We start from the raw sequence: 23,979 nt of genomic DNA, 5'->3' as shown, positions 1-23,979 counted from the left end.
GTGTTAAACAGCATCAGTGGGGTTTACAAGTGTTCAGCAAAGGGAAAGGATGACATGACCAACTATTCTATCCAACCGTGTCTCTGACGGTTGGCCCTTTAGTATTGCCTTTGACCTCTCTCTCCCTGTTCTTACCGCTTCACAGAAATGGCAGGACCTGAACGTGATCAGCAGCTTGCTCAAGTCTTTCTTCAGGAAACTTCCGGAGCCCCTCTTCACTGACGGTGAGTCCCCGTTTCGTTAGATGAGACGCCAGTAGAAGGCAGGAATAAACTCTCCTTCATCCTCCTTTTAACAGTTACAGTTGAATGTAACTTTTTATTTCAATGTACTGTAACTATTCATATTACTCTCATCCTCACAGATAAGTACAATGACTTCATCGACGCTAACCGGATGGAGAATGCCGGGGACCGGCTAAAGACCATGAAGAAACTGGTATGTGAACGTTGTCTGAACATTTGCATATCCGGTATAGTCTTTCCCTGGAAGGATGATCTGTTCAAGGGCTGACAGATTACACAGGATACTCAGAAGTGTTGACCTCTCTCTCTCTCTTTCTCTTTCTCTCTTTCTCTCTCTCTTTCTTTCTCTTTCTTTCTCTTTCTCTCTCTCTCTCTCTTTCCCTTTCTCTTTCCCTTTCTCTTTCTCTCTCTTTCTCTTTCTCTCTCTTCTCTCTCTCTTCTCTCTCTCTTCTCTTCTCTCTTCTCTCTTCTCTCTTCTCTCTCCTCTCTCTCTCTGTGTTAGATCCGTGACTTACCAGACCATTACTACCACACTCTCAAGTTCCTGGTTGGCCATCTGAAGACGGTAGCTGACCACTGTGAGAAAAACAAGGTCTGGATACTATTATTATAGGCTTGTGTCCTAAATGGCACCCTATTCCCTATATAGTGCCCAGCGTTTGTCCCGGACCCAATGGCACTTCATTCCCTATGTAAAGTGCCCTACTTTTTACAGAGTCACAGTTCAGATGTGTTAAACGCGTGTTCGCCACAGTAACAGATGATTCAGGGAGACTGATTTATAAGGAGGTGTATTGTTTCTGTGCGTGTAGATGGAACCTCGTAACTTGGCCCTGGTGTTCGGGCCCACGCTGGTGCGGACGTCTGAAGACAACATGACAGACATGGTGACTCACATGCCTGACCGCTACAAGATAGTCGAGACGCTCATCCAACACGTGAGTGAGCCTCTAATCCCAACCAATGACAAACCGGTTTACTGGCTTCATGTTAGCTCTCCTCCAATGAGCTGGCGCTACCCTGTCGGAATATCTTCTCACAGATATCTTCTTTCTCTCTGCCTCCTCTCTCTCTCTCTCTGTTTCCTCCCACAGTATCTCTGGTTTTTCAGTGAGGACCTGGACAAGGATGAGAAGGTACAGTGGGACTTACTCTGCAAACTGTGGAAACTATGTGGGGACGGCTGTTCAGTTCACACGGTCATGTTGGAGCTCACAGTGTCATCTGCTCCAGTAAACAGCCCAAGTAGAATCCTGGGGATGTGCTATGATACCGTACATCTTACCTATGCGTCATTGCCCTCGTCTCATATTGCACCCTATTCCCTTCGTAGTGCACTACTTTTTTTTACCAGAGCCCTATGGGCCGTGAAAAAAATAGCGCATTATATGGAGAATAGGGTGCCATTTGGGACACAGTCACTGATTCTGATGCAGGACTTAAATCCAGTGTTCATGTGTTGTTTATGACTCAATGCCTTTCTACCCTTCAGACTCCTGTAGACACGAAGGACCTGGTGCCTGCCCCCAATATCGACCACTTGCTCTCCAACATCGGCAGGACCGCTCTGCTAGGGGAGGCGTCAGGTGAGGGACCGCCCACCACTGCTCAAATGCATCCAATCACAACCTGCACTGAGCTACTGACAGCCTGTGCAGACCAATCACGGTTCACACTGTGGCCGAACTGGCCAATCAGTGACTGTCAACAATCATTGACAGCCACACAGTTGAACCAATCCCATACAATCAGGAAATAGGCATGACATACATTTGAAATGATTTGCCCTTGCCGAGTTTCTCTCCTTCCTGATTTGATCACTAGACTGTGTGCTTCTTTCCTCTCACCTGGTTTTCTTTTCTTCTTTATTACTCATCCTTCACTGTCTCTTCTACATCGCTGCATCCCTCTCTTAGCTGAGCCTGTGGAGCAGCCACTGCGGTAGGATGGGACTTCCCCTGCCAATTCCTGTGTGTGTTTGTGTTTGTGTGCGTGAGAAATAGTGAGTTTGGGTGTGATGGTGTTTTGTTAGTAAAAAAGTGGGTGGGTGTGTTTGGTATGTGTCACCATCTTCAGAGGAAGTTGCTCTCGGCTTCCTCTCAGTGTCCGTCTGACTAAGGCAGGAGTTGTGTGTGAGGATGACCCTGTACTGTCACCCAGTCTGACTAATGGATTAATGACTTTGTGTTCTCTGTCACTGAGAGAGAAAGCCCCTCTATAGTGATCTCTCCATCTGTCTGTCCTGTCTACCTCACCTGCTCCACTCATTCTGTATAGGCCCTCTCGTGTGCTACTCTGGGGTTTTAGTGTGTGTGTGTGTGTGTGTGTGTGTGTGTGTGTGTGTGTGTGTGTGTGTGGTAAACAAACAAAGAATAGTAAATAGTAAACAAACAAAATATTTGGCCAACTGGGACATTTTGTTGGTCCCCGCAAGGTCAAATGGGGTTTAGGGTTAAGGTTAGAATTAAGTTTAGGAGCTAGGGTTAAGGTTAGGGTTATGGAAAATAGGATTTCGAATGGGACTGAATTGTCTCCCCACAAGGTTAGTTATACAAGACTGTGTGTGTATTTTGAGTGAGGGCATGTATGAGTGAGACCATTTTAGTGAGAGCGTGTGAGTGAGCGAGTGTGAGTGAGCATGTGTAAGTGAGAGCGAGAGCTAGTGAGTGTGAGCTATTGTGAGTGAGTGCTAGTGAGAGCTAGTGAGTGAGATCTTGTGAGTGAGAACTAGTGAGTGAGAGCTAGTGCGTGTGAGTGAGAGCTAGTGCGTGTGAGTGAGAGCTAGTGCGTGTGAGTGAGAGCTAGTGCGTGTGAGTGAGAGCTAGTGCGTGTGAGTGAGAGCTAGTGCGTGTGAGTGAGAGCTAGTGAGTGTGAGTGAGAGCTAGTGAGTGTGAGTGAATGAAAGTGAGAGCTAGTGAGTGAGCGATAGTGAGTGTGAGTGAGAGCTAGTGAGTGTGAGTGAGTGAGCGAGACCGTGTGATCGCGACCATGTGAGGGAGACCATGTGAGCTAGTGAGTGAGAGTGTGAGTGAGAGCTAGTGAGTGAGAGCTAGTGAGTGAGAGCTAGTGAGTGTGAGTGGGAGTGAGAACTAGTGAGTGGGAGTGAGAGCTAGTGAGTGAGAGCAAGGGCGTGAGTGTGTGTGTGGTGATTGAAAAACCCTTTACTCAACCTTGTTTTCTGCCTTCCCTCCTGTGATTCCTTAATGCTGTTGTTTTTCCCCACCCTCGCCCCTCTCTCCAACAACCCTTGTCACATACCAGTCAGTTTGATCAACTCCATGACAATCAGTGGTTAGTGATGACATGTTGTTCTGTGTGTTAATGGTGTGTGACCAGTGTCTGTATGGTTCTGTTCCCCAGGGGAAGGTGACGGGTAGAGGGTGGGCACAGAGGATTCACAACTCTCTCCTAATTGGATTGGTGTTGCATTAGAGCAGTCCCTAATATTTCCTGTGTTATAACAGTGTCAAAATGGTGTGTTTTTAAAGCTCTAGCTAGCTAGATATAGCAGAAAGATTTGTTTTCTGAGCAGCAGCTCTGTGCCCCCCCATCACAGCCATTCACGCTCCTCCTCTCCTCCCATGTAACACAGACCAGCTTTACAGTGTACCTTCCCCTCTGACCCTCTCTCTTTGTCCTCTCTTAGACTCAACCAACAGTGACTCAGCTAAATCTAAGGTAAGGCCTCAGATAGCCTACTATACTGTTCTGGCCACTCATATCACACAGGGCAGCTTCACAGACACAAAACAATCTTCTTCACCACCACAAAAAAAAACATTCAAAGAGCTGAAGCAAGTAACAACATTTTTCTTCACACCATCTAGTTATGGTTGAGGTTGTGTAAATCCTCCGACCTTTGACCTATGTGACTTTGTTTTGCCTCAGGGCTCGTGGGGGTCAAAGCGAGACCTCACTGCCAAGGACTTTCTGACCCTGTCCATCATGTCCGCCGTCACCGGACGCAAGCGCAGGAATCGCCACAACGGCCGCCTCGTGGGCAGCAGCACAGACGACGACTCAGAGCACGAGCCAATCAAAGCCAGCCACCTGGGGGCGGAGGAGGGAGAAGAGGCGGGGCTGGTGGTGGCAGGAACAGACACCGCCCCACGAGCAGAGGAAGAGGAGGAGGAAGATGAGGAGGAGGAAGAAGAAGAGTCTGTAGTAGAGAGAGTGAAAGAGAAGGTAGAGGAGGTGATAGTTCACAGCATGCCATGCGGTAGTGAGAAAGAGAAAGCAGGGCAGACGGTGATGCTGCTCTCTGAGGAAGAGGTGGTGACAGCAGAGGTGAAGGGCAGGGTGTGGCGGGGGCCAGAGGATGCTCGCTCTATCGTCTCCGGTTACTCCACCCTTTCCACACTGGGGCGGAGCCTGGCGTCTGAGGGCCGGTGCGATGAAGCTGACGACGAGCGCAGCGAGCTAGTGAGCGAGACGGACAATGAGAGCGGATTTGCCTCACGCTCCCTTACCCAGGAGAGACCTGAGAAACACCCCACTGCATCTATTACACCCACCCTCACACCCCCAACCCCCACACAGCCCCCACAGCAGCACAACGAAGCTTCCTCTACACACACTACAAACCCCACCCTGTCTCCCCTACGACCCAGCACACCACCCCCACCCCCACCCCCACCCCCTCCACACATACTCAGGACCCTGGGGAGAGGAGCGAGGGTGGGGCGCGATCCACCACCCCCTCCTCCTCCTCCTCCTCCACCACCCACAGACTACACCCCCGGCCCTCCTTCAACTCCCACAAGCTGATCCAGTGTGACACGCTGGCCAGGAAGAAGCTAAAGGACAGAGGGAAGACCAAGGCTCATTCTCTGGACCTCCCTGGGCCTTCAGGAGAGGAGGGAGCTGGGGCACCAGGGGCCCAGAGGAACCGATCCAGGACCAACCCTTCCTCAGGGAGCAGCCAGGAGAGCCTACGTCCACCCCGGCCAAAAGAAGCCCTGCCCCCCAGCGAGGCTGCCTCTTTCACCCCCAGCGGGACAGGGCAGGGTCAGGGGCGAGGGTCTCTGGCTGACCAGGTGCGTGCACGCCTGCTGGGCTCGGCTGATGACCTGCGCATCGTGGGGCTGAGGAAGCCACTCTCCCCGGAGACGAGGAGGAAGAGACGGGCCTGGAGAAGACACACTGTGGTGGTCTCACCTACCGAGTCAGGCGACAAGAGGCCTGCGCTAGCCACCAACAAGTTCCCCATGTCGCTGGCCACTTCCAACCAGGGCAAACCACAGGGATCACCCCTCGACCACCAGGAGCTTGACCCAAGACACCCTCTTCCCCTGGGCCAGAATCCCCCCGTCACACGCCGAGCACCAGCCTCCAGGTTCCATCAGTACCTGTAAGTATGGACAAAGACTCATAGGCCTGTAAGTTACAAGGCCCCTGGCCTCCCTCTCAAATTCTCCCTCCCCTGAGCTGCTGAGCCAGGGCTGCTGTGTTAGAGGGTCAGATAGTACTGACCCTGAGTCAGTTGCATGATGGCAGTGGGTAGTGGACAGCAGAGCCACAGACAGACACAAGGGGTCTTGTGACAGGTCTGAGAACAGTTTCCGGCCTCCAGTCTACTCCATTTGCATGGCAAGGGGCATTCCAGTATTTGCCAAAGCTTATTTCTTTTGTGTGTTTTAAAAATAAAATAAAATAATGCAAAATTGCAATGGGGCAGCAGACGCACAGACAGACAGACCTCATCACAGTTGATATTAAAGCCAAGAACTCTCCCTCATGCAGGCAGCAGACAGACGGTGTGTTACTGAATAATAGGATCCTTCCTGTCCTCTCGGTTGCTTCCTGTCTGACACAGGAAGTGGGTTGTCCTCTCCCAATGCACAGGGAAGAGCATGCCAAACCAAGCCTACCCAGGGTTCCTCACAGAGTGAAACTTTCAACAGGACTGTGAGCTCTCTCTCTCTGTCTTTCACACTCACACACACATACAGACACAAACACACACACACTAGCTGAGAGATCAGCACATACACTATAAGAAGACTACAAGCAGTATTGGAATGTGAGTTTTAAGGGAGAACTCTGTCTAACCTTTGGCCCCAGCACTGACTTCTATATCAGTCTTCCTTAATATTCTGTTACTATGATGACCACAGAACAACTGGCTCTAACACTCAACTAGTTGCCAACACACAGAAATAACATAACTCTCTCTCTCTCTCACACACACACACACACACACACACACACACACACACACACACACACACACTGTCTTCGTTAAAGTTTGTCTGTCTGTACATATGTGTGTTTGCCTGACAATACTCGTGAGTATGTTTGAGTGTGCAGGTGTTTGTGTGTTGAACTATTTTGTAACATTTGTAAAAAGCCTTGTTAAGTTAACCTTGTAAATATATATATTACATTATCTTTATTTTTTTTATTGTTTTATGGTTTACATAAGTGCACACAGGTGCACCATGATTTCCTTCAAGATGTTACTTGAAATGTTTCCCTTAATATATAATTTTTTTTGTTTTATATACAGTAAATATTATATATATATATATATATATTTTTTGTATGAAAAGAATAAGTACTTTTTATTGTGTTTTGACTTCTCGGATGTACCTGTTTTTAAAACGAACAAAAAAGAAAAATCCTGAACCTGACTTAAAGCCTGTTCCTTGTTTCCTCGTAGACGGCCTTTCTCTGTGACTCACAGTACTATGCAGAAATACATTCTCTCATTTAGCAAAAATAGAATAACTCATCCAACATTAACATTCTCCAGTCAAAATTGTGGCCGTTGAAATGCCTCTCCGTTTCATGGCTGGATTAGCATCCATTTCCGCATTTGAAGAAAGCAATGGACTCTCCCCTTACTGACACTACTATCTACCTTATGCTGACAATGCTTATCTGATTTGGCAGCAAACAGGGCTTTATCTACCATAACCTAATTTAAGTCAAAATAATGTGTGTATGCATCTCAGCTCTCTTATCAAAGAACGATCACATACTGTCCTTGCATCAACTCTATCATAACTGTCTTTTTCAATTGGATGAAGTATTAGTTGGTAATAATTTGCTTGACCAAACCTGCCTACGTGTACCAGAGGAAACATTTGTTTTCATTTTATGGGTGACCGAGAAAGCGCGAAATATTGACAACATGCCCTGTTAAACGTCAAGGATTATAAATGCAACCTGCATGTATACACACAGTTACATTTTGTAAAGTCTGTCAATTATATTTTAGTTGTTATATTATCAGGAATATTTCAAGTTTTAAGCCATCTACACATGATTTTTCATGTCATATAATACATTTCCATAAGGTTAGACTCAATTGAATAACCACTGTGAGTGGGGTGCTTCAGAATTCCTGGATACAAATGACTGATTGCAGAAATGTGGTTACCATAAGTATCCATTTTTGGGTCTGCTGTGTTTCTAGACTGACATACCATTCTCTTGGCCATGGTCCAAGATGAGTTTCCATTTCCAAATACTCTTTATTAACTGTCCCTCGACCAATGTCATATGGGAGTTATTCTTTGGTTTCCCCCTTTGCCTGACAGGAATTTTGTCATCGTAAAATGTCATTGACTTTTAGTTAGTCTTGTCTTACCTCAAGAGTTGCCCTACAAGTGCCTGATTTCTAGAGTGTTGTTGTGCTGCCGTGCCATGGCCAGTCCTCACCTCCCCATTAACCCTCATTATTCCAGACTCTCAACGCCAGAAGCCTCAACCTTCACATTTAGTTATGAGCCAGACTGATTCCATTCTCTTCTCGTTGCTGTGCTGACATCTTATCCGCTGACCCAAAGACGTGTATCGTACATACGAGCAGCCTCTCTGGGAGGCCATTAAAAGCACACTGTGTCTGGCCAAGGACTTGTCTATGCAGTCGGTTTGCATCTAACAAGCACTAACAAACAGCAGAACACCTGATGCTGCAAGGGGAGGGAAGGTATGGTGCTCTCAACTGCTTTTCTCACACACAGTGGTTCTTTCATGTGGACAGTGTTTTGTATGGTTCACATAACAAGCCCCAAGTAAGGGTAATCAATACCTAGAACAGGGTAATATGGGACCAACTCATTTGCATTAGATTTTGTTTGATGAACTAACTGTATACATTTAAACTGTCAGCCAATAGGAGACATACAGCTAAGCTTAACAGAGCTGAACCAAACTGCTCATGCCTTCATCAAAAAGAAATACAAAACATTTTTAGAAAACTCTGACAACACTCAATGTGTGTTTAGCTGTCCATTTCTTGAAGTGTGATATACCTAGTTTGTTATTATGTCTGATAATATTTTGTACATATTGCCTTGATATGTAACATATTGTGTAAAGTACATTTTGAATTGCTTTGAGTAAACAATCTTATAAGAAAATGTCCTGTCTAAAGGTTATCCACCTGGAACCATTTCATTTGATGGCATTTTGCTTCAAAGCAAGGTTATATGATGTAAATAAACAGAATTAAGTTTGAAAAATGTTTTGCAGTTGCTTGATAATTTTGGAAATGTTTAATGTCAATAGTATTCTGTGATCATTGCTGACATGTGTCATTCCAGGCAACAGTTTCAGATATTTCATTGAAATTGGGAAGGATGTCAGTCCACATGAACAAAATGAATTCACAAACAAAAAAAGTGGAACCAGGTTTGTGACACCACTGATTGGCATCCACCCAATGCATCCTGCACCACAATAAAAAATGCTGTATTTTTTTTCCATCACGGATGAATCTTGGAACTACATTACCCATAATTATGGTGTAGAGCAGTCAGTCTTGCACCCCACTTCCCTGAATGCATCCAGAGAGGACCTGACAACTCGAAATCGGTGCAAATTATATCAGTAGATTCAATTAAGATTCCTGAAGTTTTGTATACATTTGTTTCAGTGTATTGTATGTCGGTAAACCTCGTTTGATTTGGAGAATTTAAGTGTGTAAATCTGCGTAAAACCTAGCTAGCTAACAAGTTAGCAAAGTCCTGCTAAAAACAAGGAAGTCGTTAGCTGGCCTAGCATGGTAAATATATGCATATTTTGACCAGCCCTATAGCTAGTTACCAAACCTGCGTTTTAGACAGAGGTATGTTAACAATTAGCTAGCAATCTAAGTACAAACAACTCTAGTTGGTAAGCGATTTCATTTGCTCTGCCCACAGCCCACGTTGTACATAAAATGTACCATTTTGGAATATATTGACACAGAAGTGTATTTCCAACTTTGTGTCAATGTTCTTGACAACATTTTATCTCTGAGTCTGAAACCAGGCTAAATGGGTCAGCGTTACTTATCTATTTTTTATTATTAGCTTTCCTCTCTTTAAAGGGATAGTTCACCCAAATTGGGGCGGCAGGGTAGCCTAGTGGTTAGAGCGTTGGACTAGTAACTGGAAGGTTGTAAGTTCAAACCCCCGAGCTGACAAGGTACGAATCTGTCGTTCTGCCCCTGAACAGGCAGTTAACCCACTGTTCCTAGGCCATCATTGAAAATAAGAATTTGTTCTTAACTGACTTGCCTAGTTAAATAAAGGTAAAATAAATTTTTAAAAATTATATATTGGTTTCCTTACCCTGTAAGTCTATGGATAAGGTATGACAGCAATCCATGCATTGGTTTGTTTTCCCTGGCCAGTTTCATACATAAGTAACTTAATTGAGCAACACTCAATGTTGGATACTTTAGAATGATTTGGACCTGAAGAACAAAAATTACTAATTTCATTGACCTGCATTGGATTTGTTTTTGAATGAATTCAATGTGAATGTTAAGCCTACCAATCTCATTTTATGAGTAATAGCAAAATGTAATGAAAAAGTGACAAAGTTCTTCCCTGACATGCGTTGATTACCCGTGGCCCAATAAGTTCCATATCCCAAATTATACCATGGAAGTAGGGCAATGCAACTCCAATAGGACCCTTGCCTTGTTTAGAAAGACTATTTTAGCAAGTCGGAGTCATCTGCTCAATGAGCTTTAGCCTGCAACATTAGGTCCATTTCGCATACCACTGAGACAGGTCAAGAGGTGACCTATTGAGAGTTGGAGTACAAAATAGCTTTTGTAAGGATATGTCGTGAGACCTTACAAAACCAACAGCTACAGACATATCCAGGGTTGGGTACAGACCCTGATTCGATTCCAGGCTATATCACAACCAGCTGTGATTGGGAGTCCCTTAGGGCGGCACACAATTGGCCCAGTATCGTCAGGGTTTGGCCGGGGTAGGCAGTCATTGTAAATAAGAATTTGTTCTTAACTGACTTGCCTAGTTAAAATAAAAAAATACTTTCTAAATGTCATCCTTTAGTTACCTGTCCAACATGGTAATCAACATAACTTTTGGATTACCCAAACTAACTTAATCAGATTACTTCCTAATCAGTTACTCCCCAACCCTGCATATCTAAATACATGGCTGTAGATTCATGGCAGTTGTTTACCAATGGTTGCATTATGCAACCTGCATATCATTTCTATAGTGGTAATGAGTGATGCAGTCACAACTTACCTGATTTGGTACTGGTTCATCTAAGGATAGTAAGGACACATCTGAATGAATCTGAAAAACTAGGCATATTCCATCACTTTACATCTGCCTAAATAGTGAAAAGAAATTGATGTAAGTCAATAGCTGTAAAATGGCTTGCAGATAATAGCCAAATACTTTGTTGGTATCAGGCAAAATCTTTATTTACCCCCTACGAAAAAGGGAAAAAAAACAATTGTTTGTGTACATGTTAATTTGCACATTTAATTTTGGGAAAGTTATTTGAAATTCTCAAAAGAAGCATTTTTTTAAAAAACAAATGTTACATTTGGACAAACAGTCCTGCTGATTTAACAAATTGTGGGATAGAGTATTTTAATACATGCATACCAGGGAAACAAAAACGTATTTCCAAATACATTCTCTTTATAAAAAAGAAAATTATTTTAAATATATACATTACTTATTGAAAAACTTTAAACAGGCGCCTTACAGTCCAAATAGAAAAGAATGCTCAAATTTTGCAACGCAAGTCACTGAAACTTCCAGAGTTAACAAACTGGTGACACTTTTTTAAAGTCCTGTTTAGTCCCCTCGTTTCCATATTTTACCTTGTTCTATCCATTTCTAGTCACCTAATGTGACAATCTGCTCCTTGCTCTGCGGACGTTGCTCACTGTTCTGCGCCCTCAGTCTCTCCAATTCACCCTCCAATTCTCTGATCCGCGCCGAATTCGACTGGGGCACCTGGCTATCATCTGTGATGTCCGGGTTGGTAACGCGCCGCAAGCGGGTGTTCTCTTCCTCCAGACGGGACATGCACTTCTCCAGCTCCAGGTATTCTTGAACCAGCTCTTGCTTGGACATGTTTTGAAGACTCTCGATGTGGTATTTCTCGTAGGTCTCGGAAAAGTCTCTCTGAAGAAACTCCCCACCTGCGTTTCCAGGCCTCCCGATGCCGTCGCTGCCACCACCACTGCCATAGTCCTCCTCCTCCTCCACATCGAAAAGCTCGTCCTCACTTGCGGTGTCCTCTGGGCGAGCACCAGTCCCCAACTGACGTCGGGGACCACTTTCGGTATTCAGATCCGGTTCCTCTCGGTCGTGTTCATCCATAAGGAACTGCGTTGTATTGTAGGGGGCAACGGGCAACCCCTTCGCGAACATCTCCGCTCTCACTCGGGACGCTCGTTCGGTCTCTCGCTCGTCAAGCTTTTTCTTTTCTTCCCAAGAAAGTTTAAAATAGGGCTTCCATTGACGCTTCTTTTTGGATGGTCGACGCCTGTGTTTCTTCTTGCCCTGACGCGCATCTACAGCTGCCCCGGCGCCTGGAGAGCCAGAGTCGGTTCTCTTCCCACACTCGCCTTGCACTTGACTCAGGGTCTCCTCGTGCGGTCCATCTCCACTATTTCCGTGGGCTACGAGGCCACCCTCTCCGGCTGCATCTGCTCCGGGTTCCTGGCAGGGCTGTGTTGCTGCTGGGCACTTAGGAAGTGCATTTCCGGCAACGAATCTTGGGCACACCTCCCTCTGCCCGCCTTGCATTTGCCACAACTTGTCTGCAGGGATAACCCCGCCGTCACTCTCTGCTTGCTGCTGTTTATCTCCATATCGCCCCCTACCGCCAGTCTCAAGTCCACGGCTCTCATTGGTTTGGGGATGCTCCACAACTCTTCCTCTCCCACTTGATGGGGTATCTGAAGTTTTCAGGTGATGGGTCTTCTCAATGCTCGGTTCTGTCATCCTGGTGTATGCTGTTGGGCTGTTCGCCTTACCACATGTCAACCGTTGTTGCGAAATAAACTAAATGTTAATTAAAATATATTTTGCAAACTTTTGCTAAGTATACTGTTTCTGTGTCTTAATATGAGCAACATTTACTTGACAAGAAATGTTTAGCTAACTTTCGAAACGGTCACTATCGCTACTCTTAAAAACAAAGTTATGAATGGTAACACTTGTTACTTCTCGAATGATTCGTCAGAGCTACTGTAGCTAGCTAGCGAACTAAGGTTAACTATTTCGGTGCCGCTAGTAATCCTTCTCAGGTTCGTATTTCATCTCCACAACAGTGACTGTCCAGTATGCTACCACAGAATGAGTTCGCGGTTTTATATAAACTCTACCACCGCCAGTGCGCATGCTGCTTTTCTTGACTCTACTTGTTTTGTGGGATATGTAGTTCCAATGTAGGTAAATTACTAGCGAGACCGTCCATGACCAACTACCTGACCCACAATTCTAGGGGATTTATCGAAAGTTTAAGCCAATCATGTTTTAGGATATAGGACCAGCCTCTCATTGCTGCTATTGGACAAAATTGCATATTCACTGTTGCTAAGCTTAAATCATATTATTATTGGTTATCCCGAGAGTCAATCAAGTGCACATTGGGTCCAAGAGGAAAGTAGTCCGGGGCATTCTTTCAGACGCTACCATGTATAAATGGAGGGGGGAATTAGTTCACGTTTTGAAGAGTCTGCGAATTAATCTTCATTAATCGATATTCCACTTATACTGTATACCACTAATAAATTATGACATAGGAGTATGTCGTGTCTTTTATCTATTAATGATTGTTTTGCTTTGTATCACTCCCACAAACATTGAGACAATCCTTTCTTTCTAAAGGTAATGAACCCGTCATCCTCAACAAACTAGTCCTTTTTTACAGACCGTGTAGAAAAACGATTAACTAACGGCTATGCACTATGTTCATTTTGTTAATATTTAAACAATTACACAGTTATTTTATGTGGTTTTAAATAGTGTAGGGTTTAACTTTATTCGTTTTTTTATTATTCTCTCTGGTGCGGAGCGATATTTCCCTCGCCTCCCACTAATGCGCAAGGATAAGAGTGGAACGACGCGTAAAGAAGCGACATTTTATTTATCGAGACCTAGCTAGCCAGTAGCAAGTCCCACTCAATTTTACAGAACAACAAACAATGGTGAAATGTTAAAATAACACAATTGCCCACTTTTTAGAGTTACGTTTAAGCTTATTGTCAACGATTAGTTATCAGTTGATTAAACGTGCCTCTCTTTGACCCAGTTTCTATTTCTATAAAGGCTTGCCGACTAAGGTTAGCTGGCTAGCTAATGTGCTAACTAGTGTCACACATGCATGTGCAGTGAAATATACAACTTTAGATCCAAATATTGTATTGTCTTGGCAAACGCTTTCATACTCGTATACATTAGCATATTGTAGAATGTAAGCCTATTGCAAGCTGGTTGAAATCATTAATTAGCATGTGAGCTTGCTCGACCAGTAGCTAGGTACCAGGACCAATAATAACTAGTTAGCTAGCCAATTCCTTATTTTTATGGATGTTACCATAACCACGTTCTAACTAAGCAAACATCCTGCACTAAAGTGGGAGTATCGATGGACACAGTATTGTAATATAGCTAGCTGGCTAACAACGTTCAAAACATGCAATCAAACTAAATGTTGAGCTAGCACTGATTTGCTAGTTAGTAGCATACAGCTACTAGCTAGGATAGCTGGTAGTTAGGTCTCTACTGTGGTTGAAATAGCTAGTCTTTTAAATTACCTAATTATATCTGCATTAATGTAAGCAGCATATATCATTTCAAACTGTCATAATTGAGTAATTACCTCTTCAAACACGGCATATGTTTGCATAACAAATACAGAGTTGAATGCATTATTTGAAAATCTCACTGAAGGTATGGACACAAGACAGAAATGACAGTGTCTGTATATTTTGACTGATATGCAATATCCTTATTCTCTGCAGGTTAAAGATTCCTCCCACATGGAGAGGGCACATCTCAGTGGCATTTTACATGGTTCCCACTTTGTGTGTGATGGCTGCTGTAGGCTATATGCATGTAGGTCTACTTTTCGGTGGGTAGGCATCCCCTCCCCCTCATACCATAGACCTTTCTCTCAATCACATTCACTCTTATCCTGATTTTCTCCTAAATTGTCATCTTCAATCATTCCCCCACTCACAACCCCTTGCTCTCTCTTACATTCTTTTGTCCTCTCTTTCATCTATTATTTTTTTGCTCCATTGCTTTCTCTTATTGAGCATCTCTCCCTTCTATCCTCTTTTTTTTCTTGGTCCTTTCATCATCATTTTTCTTGGAGCAGTTGACGCAAGAGTAGGCTATGCCCGAATGTATAGGCCCAAACTAGGAGGAACTTTCGCTATGAGGCGCTATTCCTGTAATGTGTTCTCTCAGTCAACCTGGTTAAATAAGGGTTAACTAGTTTGGTGTGAGGTGCTTGCTAGCTATAACTCTCAGAATTAAAGAGGCTAATATATAGTACATATGCCCTTGTAAGTTGTGCTAAATACATTTCTACATATGTAGCAAGCTCACAAATGCAAAAATGTACCACACACACTCAAAGTAGGCTGACCAGACATTAGTCAGTCCAAGGCAAACTTTTGGCAATTGACAGATACCAGCCAAACTTGTGTATCTATCAGCTGTCATATAACCTATTGTTTACTGAAAAGGGAGTGATTGCTGGGGGGACCAGGAGGGAGGGTAGGGTTAGTCAAATGATTAGCCGTGTTGCAGGGTAGTGGGTGTTTACAGAGGCAGTGGCGTTCGGTGGAAGCTCTAGATGCCTGGGCAGGAGCACAGCAGCTCCTGGATCAGAGCCTCTGAGAGGATTATTGTACATGAGTTAATCTCTCACCCTATATATACTGCAACACGGCTGGGTACAACTGAGAATGGGTCAAAAGATCTATTCTATAGCCATTTGGGATTTTCCCATAACATATCAGAGCCATATACTGTATTTAGATAAATATATGGATGTGCATTATATTGTTCTAACCTTTGTCTTCTGTTTTGATATTACACATCAAAGCTTACAGAGCCTGAATGGTTGTTCTAAAATGGATGCCTTTGGATCAGGTGTCATTAGTTATTAGGGGACCCAGTGCCGTTCTGTGAGAGAGAGAGCGAGAGAGAGAGTGAAGAAGCTTGCATCTATGCTGTAGGGATAGGTCTGTAGATGGTCTGTGAAACATGCCTCTCTCCCCTAGGCCTGGAACCTACAGCTGAGCTCGCTCCTTCTCCTAATTATCCTCTTTATACCCTTATTGAAACCTAATTAAGTCCCGACCCCACGGGTTTGCCACTGCAGTATCGCAGACCAAGACCTATTCATCTAATCCACAGTTAGTGTTCCCCCCCCGGCTTACTTACAATGACATATAGCACATATTAACCCAAGTGCCCTTCAAAAGCTTTGCACAAATTGACTTTGTATGTTAATAATATATGGATGTAGAAGTAGTAATACATCATAACTTGGGCTCAGAGCTATTTGATCATGTGCATCACCACTGCAGCCTGGCTTTGAACAGAACAGCAGGATAGGCTATAGAAATAGCTTTATCTTCAGAATTAGGCCAGGCTACTTGCAGCCTCTGCGATATTATGAAACCGTTTAGTCAATGTGTTAGAGGCATAGTCGAAGTATACAGTTTATGCGTTTTGGCACTTTACTTGAATGATTTCACTGAATTTGGTTGTAATAAAGCAATAGCCAGATGATCCATTATTCTCATGACAGCGGCTTTCTTACTTTAGTAATTCCTGCCTACACCCCACCCACCCGCTAGGCGGCGCCAAATGATAAGACTTTGAACGTGGGTTGCAGGTGGGTGGCGCTGTGTGTATGAGTGAATGTTGTAATGCAAAACAATGCAGTGTGAATGGAGCTTGTGTTTGGAGTGCGAAACACTGCTTCATGCCACCCGTCATTTTCTCCGTTGCGCTTTAACTGCGCTAAAGAACACTAAATAAATGCAGCTTGTAGGCTGTATATGATTCATTGCAATTCTTCATGAACCATGAAGTGTAGGCTACGCTATTAGATCGATTCAAATACCATAATAATAGACCCTACCTATGAAATTGGTCAGTGAGATTGTGAAACTTTCTTTTGGCCATGACCACGATGCCCCTGATAGGCTGCTATGTTAAAAGAAAGTAAGCTATATGAACGTATGTCTGTGTGACTGTGGGTACAGGTGATTTGATTTGCGTCTGTGGGTATAGTTTTCTATAGTTTCTGTGCCCCTTGCTGGACTCAGATTACGTACTGCTATGGGAGGGACTTCACATGGAAAGGGAATTAATTACTGTAGTGCGCTGTCCTGGTGACGCAACGGAGAAACACACAACTCAAGACTTGCTGAAGAGTTAAAAAAACGGCACCTGCACTGGGAATTTGCGCTTCCCCCAATTTACACACCCCTGACTTTTTCATATCAGTCAAAGAGAACCACAGACAGAAAACTACAACGAAGACGGCATTGGAACTTGCATCATGTTGGGCAGGAGCAAGAAACCTCCTACCGCCGTGCATCATGAACCCAAGGCAGTGGAATCCCAACCCAAGACGCAGGACCCACTTAGGAAACTGGGTAAGAGAATTGCGACTCTCATCGGTTTAAAAACGTTTCTTCTTCTGTCAATATTACTAATTTGCTTCCTTGAATCTTGTTGAACCTGTCTTCTGTCAGTATTACTCTCTTTTGTTTCCCTGAATCATGTTTAATTTTGCTACAACAGATATAAGAGCACATAGTTCAGTTTTGCCTGTTGATTGTTTGACAAGTTATTATTATTATTGTCCGGTGTATATGTGTGTTGCTCTGGTCCATAAGGGGAAAGAAATCAGTGCAGGGTAAGGTTAATGACAGTTAAGCTATTGCGTTCCACATCCATTGGCATTGTTTTTTTTGTGTTTTTTTTCAAGTTATCATGAGGCATTGAATGTTTACATATGGACATTAAGACTTCTTCTGATTGACAACTTATAATGCAAGGAAGATAAATGGAGAACAATATGCCTTGGCGGTAATCAGTTTTGCTAAACGAAATAAACTATTGCTTGATATCCGCTTATGCAATGGTCTTTGTAAACATACACACGCTACCTGTGTGTGTGTGTGTGTGTGTGTGAAAAGAGAGCTCAACTCAAGTGGAGAGTGTGCGTGGGAGTTTGTGCGGTGTCCAACAGCTCACTGACCCCCAGGCTCTCCACCCCACTCCCACAGATCCTCACTCACCAACGAACAACTCTGACCCAGTGCCTAGCTCTCCCACCACCCACTCACCAAGGCCACCACACCCCCCTTCTTCATCCCCCCCCACCCCCACCCCCATCTCACGGTCACACCTCAACTAAAATAGAGAACTGCTGAGGATGGACAGAGCACCTGTCAAAGCCTCTGGATATCTGTCAATATAGACGACAGAACCATGTCATACTATGTGAGTCTGTGTGTATTTATATGTCACACACAAGCTTCCTCTTCTTGTTTTGTGTATATGCTGTATATATTTATTAGCATGTGTAAGTACAATTTCACCACAATTACATGAGAGTTAAATAATACCTATTACGGTACGGCAATTCAGACAAACAAAAAACAAGCACATCAACACCATTTTTTACAAATGAATAAACATGTCACTCATTATTTATTCGCTCTTATTGCCATGGATGGGTTGTGGGAAGGTTATACAAAATCTTGTCCAAAGGGATGTAGCTAGATATAAAATGTAGCCAGTGTGTTAAAGTAGGAGGAATATCGGATTTAAGAATAATGTTATGGATTTCTTTGCCGCGAGCACAGACCGATCAATATATTTGTTGATTGTTCCGTGGATCTAGTTCATTAGTCCCAAACAGACAAGCTAGGCATGAGGGCTAGAAATCTGTAAACCTTTTGAAATTGTGTTGATGACTGATTCCCAAAACATTGGAATAAGATTGAATGTGCTTTGCTAACCAAAACATGTGATTAAAAAGTACTCTTTTTGCCTCTCCTTGCACCAAGAAAGGAAAGACATTTCAGCATTCATTTTGTGTAGTTGGTCTGGCACGGTAAACACTGAATGCTTGTAGGAACATGTGTGTGCTTTCAAACAGATTAACACCATTCTCTGCTCATTTCACCCTGCAAATCTTGTTCCCATTTCAATCTAGTAACGTCTGTCTACTAGCATATGATCGAACAACTTTTATCAACTTTAGAAATATACTTGAGCTTTCACGATCATTCAAGTAAGACATCAAGTTGAGACCCTTGTTTCAATTGACACACGTCAGACTTGGTTCTATGACCTCTTGTTCTGAAAGCCTCTGAGATTAGCACACTGACCTGTGCTAATCACAGAATGTGACTACGCTAAATGTATACATATTTAAATGTTCATCCTGATGGGCATATACCTTTGCCATGAAATGATTTGTGGGGCACTCGGGTACTGTACATGTGAGTATTTGTGTATGCAACACATGGGTGGGTGAAAAATGTATTATTTAATTAACTGTGTCATTCCCCATAAACTCTCCATGCACAAGGTCCTGTTTATCATGACAGACCAAACTAACAGTATCAGATGGGTGTGTCTAACTGGATGGAATGCAGGAGGTCAGAAGTTCTGCTGGCCTTGCAGTTCTGGCCTATCACAAGCTGTTTTGGCACATCAAATAGGAGAACCTAAGTCACTCCAAAGGAGAACCTGCATTTAAAAACGATTTGCTTTGTATTAAAATGTCTCTATTAGCTTGTACCTTTTGCCAGCATGTGAAATAGCATTCAGTAGTAGTATGGAATCTTTAGGGGAGGGTGATTTGTTTGGGGTATGTGTGAAGACACATTTCCAAAGTAAAGTCTCCATAGACCTAGTTCCCAGTGGCCCTGTGTTTATCAAATGTTAAGGGTCAAAGGTTGTCTCCAAATGTCATTAACCCAGCAGGTGCATACTGTCTGACTGCAGAGAGACTGCAATATCAGTGTCATGAACCGGCTTGTAACCCCGTAACAAATAAGGGAGAGAACGTGGAGATCAAGAAATAACAAATATATGTATTAACTGAAGTAAACTATAAACGAGTAAACAATGGTGTGTGTAAGTGAGTGGTTTCGTGCATAGATGTGATAATGAGGTGTGTTGAAATGTGCCAGAACAACAAAAAAAAGCCACAAAAATGCCACAATCAAAAATAACTGTCTGCGTTGAGAGAGTCTGCTCAATGAATGGGGGGGACACCCGAGCCCAGTTGTGTCCCATTTTGCTGACGACCCTCCCGGCTCCGCCCACCGACATCTTATTAAGGAAAACAAGAGCAAAGAGAGAGCATTCGGCAGACAGAGTGGGAGGGTCATCACATTTAAACATTTATTTATTTATTTCACCTTTATTTAACCAGGTAGGCTAGTTGAGAACATGTTCTCATTTACAACTGCAACTTGGCCAAGATAAAGCAAAGCAGTGCGACACAAACAACAACACAGAGTTACACATGGAATAAACATATATACAGTCAATAACACAATAGAAAAAGTCTATATACAGTGTGTGCAAATGAGGTGAGATAAGGGAGGTAAGGCAATAAATAGGCCATAGTGGCGAAATAATTACAATATAGCAATTAAACACTGGAGTGATAGATGTGCAGAAGATGAATGTGCAAGTAGATTCTGGGGTGCAAAGGAGCCAAATAAATAAATAACAGTATGGGGAGGAGGTAGTTGGATGGGTTATTTACAAATGGGCTATGTACAGGTGCAGTGATCTGACAGCTGGTGCTTAAAGCTAGTGAGGGAGATATGAGTCTCCAGCTTCAGTGATTTTTGCAGTTTGTTCCAGTCATTGGCAGCAGAGAACTGGAAGGAAAGGCGGCCAAAGTAGGAATTGGCTTTGGGGGTGACCAGTGAAATATACCTGCAGGAGCGCGTGCTACGGGTGGGTGCTGCTATGGTGACCGGTGAGCTAAGGCGTGGCTTTACCTAGTAAAGACTTATAGATAACCTGGAGCCAGTGGGTTTGGCGACAAATATGAAGCAAGGGCCAGCCAACGAGAGCATACAGATCGCAGTGGTGGGTAGTATATGGGGAGCGTTGGTGACAAAACGGATGGCACTGTGATAGACTGCATCCACTTTGCTGAGTATAGTGTTGGAACCTATTTTGTAAATTACATTGCCAAAGTCAAGGATCGGTAGGATGGTCAGTTTTACGAGTGTATGTTTGGCAGCATGAGTGAAGGAGGCTTTGTTGCGAAATAGGAAGCCGATTCTAGATTTAATTTTGATTGGAGATGCTTAATGTGAGTCTGGAAGGTGAGTTTACAGTCAGACCAGACACCTAGAATATGTGGACAACTACAAATACCTAAGTCAGAACCGTCCAGAGTAGTGATGCTGGACGGGCGGGCAGGTGCGGGCAGCGATCGGGTGAAGAGCATGCATTTAGTTTTACTTGCATTTAAGAGCAGTTGGAGTTCACGGAAGGAGAGTTGTATGGCATTGAAGCTCGTCTGGAGGTTAGTTAACACAGTGTCCAAAGAAGGGCCAGAAGTATACAGCATGGTGTCGTCTGTGTAGAGGTGGATCAGAGAATTCCCAGCAGTAAGAGCGACATCATTGATGTATACAGAGAAGAGAGTCGGCCCGAGAATTGAACCCTGTGGCACCCCCATAGAGACTGCCAGAGGTCCGGACAACAGGCCCTCCGATTTGGCACCCTGAACTCTGTCTGAGAAGTAGTTGGTGAACCAGACGAGGCAGTCATTTGAGAAACCAAGGCTGTTGAGTCTGCCGATGAGAATGTGGTGATTGACAGAGTCGAAAGCCTTGGCCAGGTCGATGACATCAGCCACACATGTATTAACACATATCCATGCCGGTGTTTGCCAATTGTTGCAGTTTGTGCTTAGTGTGCTTAAACTAATAACACACAAATTATTGTATTTTTCTTGTCTATATTGAATACATCATTTAAACATTCACAGTGTAGGTTGGGAAAAGTATGTGAACTCCTAGGCTAATGACTTCTCCAAAAGCTAATTGGAGTCAGGAGTCAACTAACCTGGAGTCGAATCAATGAGACAAGATTGGAGATTTTGGTTAGAGCCGCCCTGCCCCATAAAAAACACTCACAAAATTTGAGTTCTCTATTCACAAGAAGCATTGCCTGATGTGAACCATGCCTCGAACAAAAGAGATGTCAGAAGATCTAAGATTAAGAATTGTTGCCTTGCATAAAGCTGGAAAGAGTAACAGAAGTATCTCAAAGTCAGTCCACGGTAAGACAAACTGTCTATAAATGGAGAAAGTTCAGCACTGTTGCTACTCTCCCTAGGAGTGGCCATCCTGCAAAGATGACTGCAAGAGCTCAGCGCCGAATGCTCAATGAGGTTAAGAAGAATCCTAGAGTGTCAGCTAAAGATTTACAGAAATCTCTGAAAGACGCTAACATCTCTGTTGACGAGTCTACATTACGTAAAACACTAAACAATAATGGTGTTCATGGGAGGACTCCATGGAAGAAGCCACTGCTGTCCAAAATAAACATTGCTGCACGTCTGAATTGCACAAAAGAGCACCTGGATGTTCCACAGCGCTACTGGCAAAATATTCTGTGGACAGATGAAATTAAAGTTGTGTTGTTTGGAAGGAACACACAACACTATGTGTGGAGAAAAGAAGGCACAGCACACCAACATCAAAACATCAGCACACCAACTTCATCCGAACTGTAAACTATGGTCGAGGGAGCATCATGGTTTGGGGCTGCTTGGCTGCCTCAGGGCTTGGACAGCTAGCTATCATCGACTGGAAAATGTCTTCCCTAGTTTATCAAGACATTTTGCAGGAGAATGTAAGGCTATCTGTCTGCCAATGGAAGCTCAACAGAAGTTAGGCGATGCAACAGGACAACAACCCAAAAGACAGAAGTAAATCAACAACAGAATGGCTTGAACAGAAGAAAATACGCCTTCTGGAGTGGCCCAGTCAGTCCTGACCTTCTGGAGTGGCCCAGTCAGTCCTGACCTTCTGGAGTGGCCCAGTCAGTCCTGACCTTCTGGAGTGGCCCAGTCAGTCCTGACCTTCTGGAGTGGCCCAGTCAGTCCTGACCTTCTGGAGTGGCCCAGTCAGTCCTGACCTTCTGGAGTGGCCCAGTCAGTCATGACCTTCTGGAGTGGCCCAGTCAGTCATGACCTTCTGGAGTGGCCCAGTCAGTCCTGACCTTCTGGAGTGGCCCAGTCAGTCCTGACCTTCTGGAGTGGCCCAGTCAGTCCTGACTTCAACCTTATTTGAAATGCTGTGGCATGACCTTAAGAGAGCGGTTCACACCAGATATCCCAAGAACATTGTGGAACTGAAACAGTTTTGTAAAGAGAAATGGTCCAAAATTCCTTCTGACTGTTGTGCAGGTCTGATCAGCAACTACAGAAAACGTTTGGTTGAGGTTATTGCTATGAAAGGAGGGTCAACCTGTTATTAAATCCAAAGGTTCACATACATTTCCCAACCTGCACTGTGAATGTGTGTTCAGTAAAGAAAATAAAAGGTGTAATTGCTTGTGTGTTATTAGTTTAAGCAGACTGTGTTTGTCTATTGTTGTGACTTAGATGAAGATCAGATGCCAATTTATGCAGAAATCCAGGTAATTCTAAAGGGTTCACATACCCTTTCTTCCCACTGTACAGTGCCTTCGGAAAGTATTCAGACTCCTTCTCTTTTCTACATTTTGTTACGTTACAGCCTTATTCTAAAATGGATTACATTTTAAAAAAATCAACAATCTACATACAATACCCCATATTGAGAAAGCAAAAGCAGGTTTTTAGACATTTTTGCAAATAAATTAAAAACAAAAATACCTTATTTACGTAAGTATTCAGACCTTTTGCTATGAGACTCTAAATTGAGCTCAGGTGCATCCTGTTTCCATTGATCATCCTTGAGATGTTTCTACAACTTGATTGGAGTCCACCTGTGGTAAATTCAATTGATTGGACATGATTTGGAAAGGCACACACCTGTCTATATAAGGTCCCACAGTTGACCGTGCATGTCAGAGCAAAAACCAAGCCACGAGGTCGAAGATATTGACCGTAGAGCTCCAAGACAGGATTGTGTCGAGGCACAGATCTGGGGAAGGGTACCAAACCATTTCTGCAGCATTGAAGGACCTCAAAAACACAGTGGCCTACATCATTCTTAAATGGAAGAAGTTTGGAACAACCAAGACTCTTCCTAGAGCTGGCCACCCTTCCAAACTGAGCAATCGGGGGAGAAGGGCCTTGGTCAAAAATGTGACAAAGACCTGATGGTCACTCTGACAGAGCTCTAGAGTTCCTCTGTGGAGATGGGAGAACCATCCAGAAGGACAACAATCTCTGCAGCACTCCATCAATCAGGCCTTTATGGTGGAGTGGCTAGACC

General features: G+C 43.8%; 3 protein-coding genes across 3 annotated transcripts in view; 2 read left to right on the top strand and 1 right to left on the bottom strand.

Annotated features, from left to right (window-relative positions):
• Nucleotides 1–5,165, top strand: part of LOC112259182 (rho GTPase-activating protein 23) — a 41,018-nt gene extending 35,853 nt beyond the window's left edge. Inside the window, 8 exon segments of the mRNA XM_042327376.1 lie at nucleotides 146–224; nucleotides 365–438; nucleotides 748–837; nucleotides 1,058–1,183; nucleotides 1,340–1,381; nucleotides 1,738–1,831; nucleotides 3,892–3,923; nucleotides 4,134–5,165. Of these exon segments, the coding sequence (XP_042183310.1) occupies nucleotides 146–224; nucleotides 365–438; nucleotides 748–837; nucleotides 1,058–1,183; nucleotides 1,340–1,381; nucleotides 1,738–1,831; nucleotides 3,892–3,923; nucleotides 4,134–5,012 (1,416 nt within the window). The 3' untranslated portion in view covers nucleotides 5,013–5,165.
• A 5,746-nt stretch (nucleotides 5,166–10,911) lies between these two features.
• LOC112258618 (protein HEXIM1) lies at nucleotides 10,912–12,828 on the bottom strand. The gene has a single exon (XM_024433117.2). The coding sequence runs from the start codon at nucleotides 12,467–12,469 to the stop codon at nucleotides 11,354–11,356; it is 1,116 nt and encodes a 371-aa protein (XP_024288885.1). The 5' UTR covers nucleotides 12,470–12,828; the 3' UTR covers nucleotides 10,912–11,353.
• A 3,965-nt stretch (nucleotides 12,829–16,793) lies between these two features.
• Nucleotides 16,794–23,979, top strand: part of LOC112258602 (1-phosphatidylinositol 4,5-bisphosphate phosphodiesterase delta-3-A-like) — a 29,748-nt gene continuing 22,562 nt past the window's right edge. Inside the window, exon 1 of the mRNA XM_024433081.2 lies at nucleotides 16,794–17,154. Coding sequence (XP_024288849.2) covers nucleotides 17,058–17,154 — 97 coding nt within the window. The 5' untranslated portion in view covers nucleotides 16,794–17,057. The remainder of the gene's footprint in view (nucleotides 17,155–23,979) is intronic.

The sequence above is a fragment of the Oncorhynchus tshawytscha genome, linkage group LG09 (assembly GCF_018296145.1).
Source record: "Oncorhynchus tshawytscha isolate Ot180627B linkage group LG09, Otsh_v2.0, whole genome shotgun sequence".
NCBI classification, from domain to species: domain Eukaryota; kingdom Metazoa; phylum Chordata; class Actinopteri; order Salmoniformes; family Salmonidae; genus Oncorhynchus; species Oncorhynchus tshawytscha.
The sequence above is the reverse complement of the archived record's forward strand: the minus strand, read 5'-3'. Positions and strand labels throughout refer to the sequence as shown.